The sequence below is a fragment of the Cynara cardunculus genome (genome assembly GCF_001531365.2).
Source record: "Cynara cardunculus var. scolymus isolate 2C chromosome LG 1, CcrdV1, whole genome shotgun sequence".
Classification (NCBI taxonomy): Eukaryota; Viridiplantae; Streptophyta; class Magnoliopsida; order Asterales; family Asteraceae; genus Cynara; species Cynara cardunculus.
The window spans coordinates 6,189,961-6,191,578 of NC_037528.1; the positions used below are offsets into that span (position 1 = coordinate 6,189,961).

The following is a 1,618-nucleotide window of genomic DNA, read 5'->3' on the forward strand; positions in this document are numbered from 1 at the left end:
TTGCACTAGATCCTTTGACTTAATTTTCACCAATATTAACAACGGATTTTCATGAATCCATGAAACAAAGCATTTCTTTAACCCAAAATACACGGTTTTTAATTAGGACTTCACACAAACATGTCTAAATTCCTACAACTGGAAATTGGCAATCTAGAATCTGCAGATCTGACCAGATTGTGCCAAGCCACAGGGTGTATCTTATTTCAAGTATAAGTAAATCATGATAATTTAGTTAACTGTATCAAAATTACCATCTGCTTCAGTCAAGGTAATGAAAGGACATTTCATATATATCAGTCATGCTTACAAGTAAATAGAAAGAGTTGCGAGGCCTAAGCAATAACCCCAGCAACATTAACTGATATTGATTTGAGAAAGGAAAAAAATTAAAACATAGCTTTAACTAGATTAAAATCAAAACAATAAATGTCCCAACATAATCCCATGACACATTAGTTTGACGGACCAACACCATCTACCCCAGTAGAACCAAAGATAGGAATTGTTGGTGTCGACGGACCAGCACCATCTACCCCAATAGAACCAAAGACAGGAATTGTTGGTGTCGACGAACCAGCACCATCTACCCCAGTTGATGGACCAACACCATCTACAGGAATTGATAGTGTAGCGTTAGCAGCCTCCAGCATAAGCCTCTCGGCTTGCTTTCCACTATCCTTTTTCAATTCTAGCAATGCCACCTTCAATTTCTCAAGTTCTTCAAATCCCAGAGTCTCTATCGGTGCTCCCCACCAATAACTTCTTTCCCTTGCTTTCTTAATCTCGTCAAGGTCTTTGCCAATCTTTTCCTGAACCTCCAGATGACCAAGCATGTCAGCTAGCTGCCTTGTGAGTGCTTCAGTGTTGGCATTGGGATGAGATTCCACAAAATGAGAACTCACTAGGTAGCGGTCTACAATCGTCTCAACATCTGGATGGCCAAATGAGTATGGCTTTCCAGTTGGGGAGAATACGACAATTGCAGTCTCGGCCCCACAAAGGGTGCCAAGCTCGCTAAACTTTCTAAAAATACCAGAACGACGTTTTGAAAATGTAACCGCTAAGCTTTTATCATCTGTAATTTTCACGATCTCAATCTTTTGACGACCTTTGGTTTTCTTTGGCGTCATTTTTGGTCGATGAGAGGCAATTTTTCGAAGCAGGGTAACAAATGTAAATCTCTTGGATTAATTTCTTTTCTGGTTTGCTCTGGAGAAACCAGTAGATATTTAAAGAGCTCATACCAAGTTTTTTATGCTTTATGGATTTTATTTTTATTTTAAAGTAAATTTACTTCCATATATACCGGTCTTGTTTGATTGTGTTTCCTTATGTAAAGAAAGTAATAAATGCTTCGAGTATTTCCATAAATATCTCTATCGCCTCAATTCTTTAAACAAAGTCAAAAACTTTTAAATAAAGAATTACGTTCAACACAACGGTTACCTCCATTTGAGAATTACAATACTAATTGTATTTTTAAATATTCAATACATTTTACAACCAAAAGTTTCCAAACAATTAAATATTATATAAAATTGGAATTTCTAACAAAAATTTTTATAAAAAAAAGGTAATTTCTAATAGTTAATATACTATGCCTTAAAGTTGTAAT

At 35.8% G+C, this 1,618-nt stretch overlaps 1 protein-coding gene across 1 annotated transcript; it reads right to left on the bottom strand.

Moving 5' to 3' along the window:
- Positions 1–455: 455 nt before the first annotated feature.
- On the bottom strand, positions 456–1,133 carry LOC112526544 (agamous-like MADS-box protein AGL62). The gene has a single exon (XM_025136876.1). The coding sequence runs from the start codon at positions 1,131–1,133 to the stop codon at positions 456–458; it is 678 nt and encodes a 225-aa protein (XP_024992644.1).
- Between the last annotated feature and the right edge of the window lie 485 nt (positions 1,134–1,618).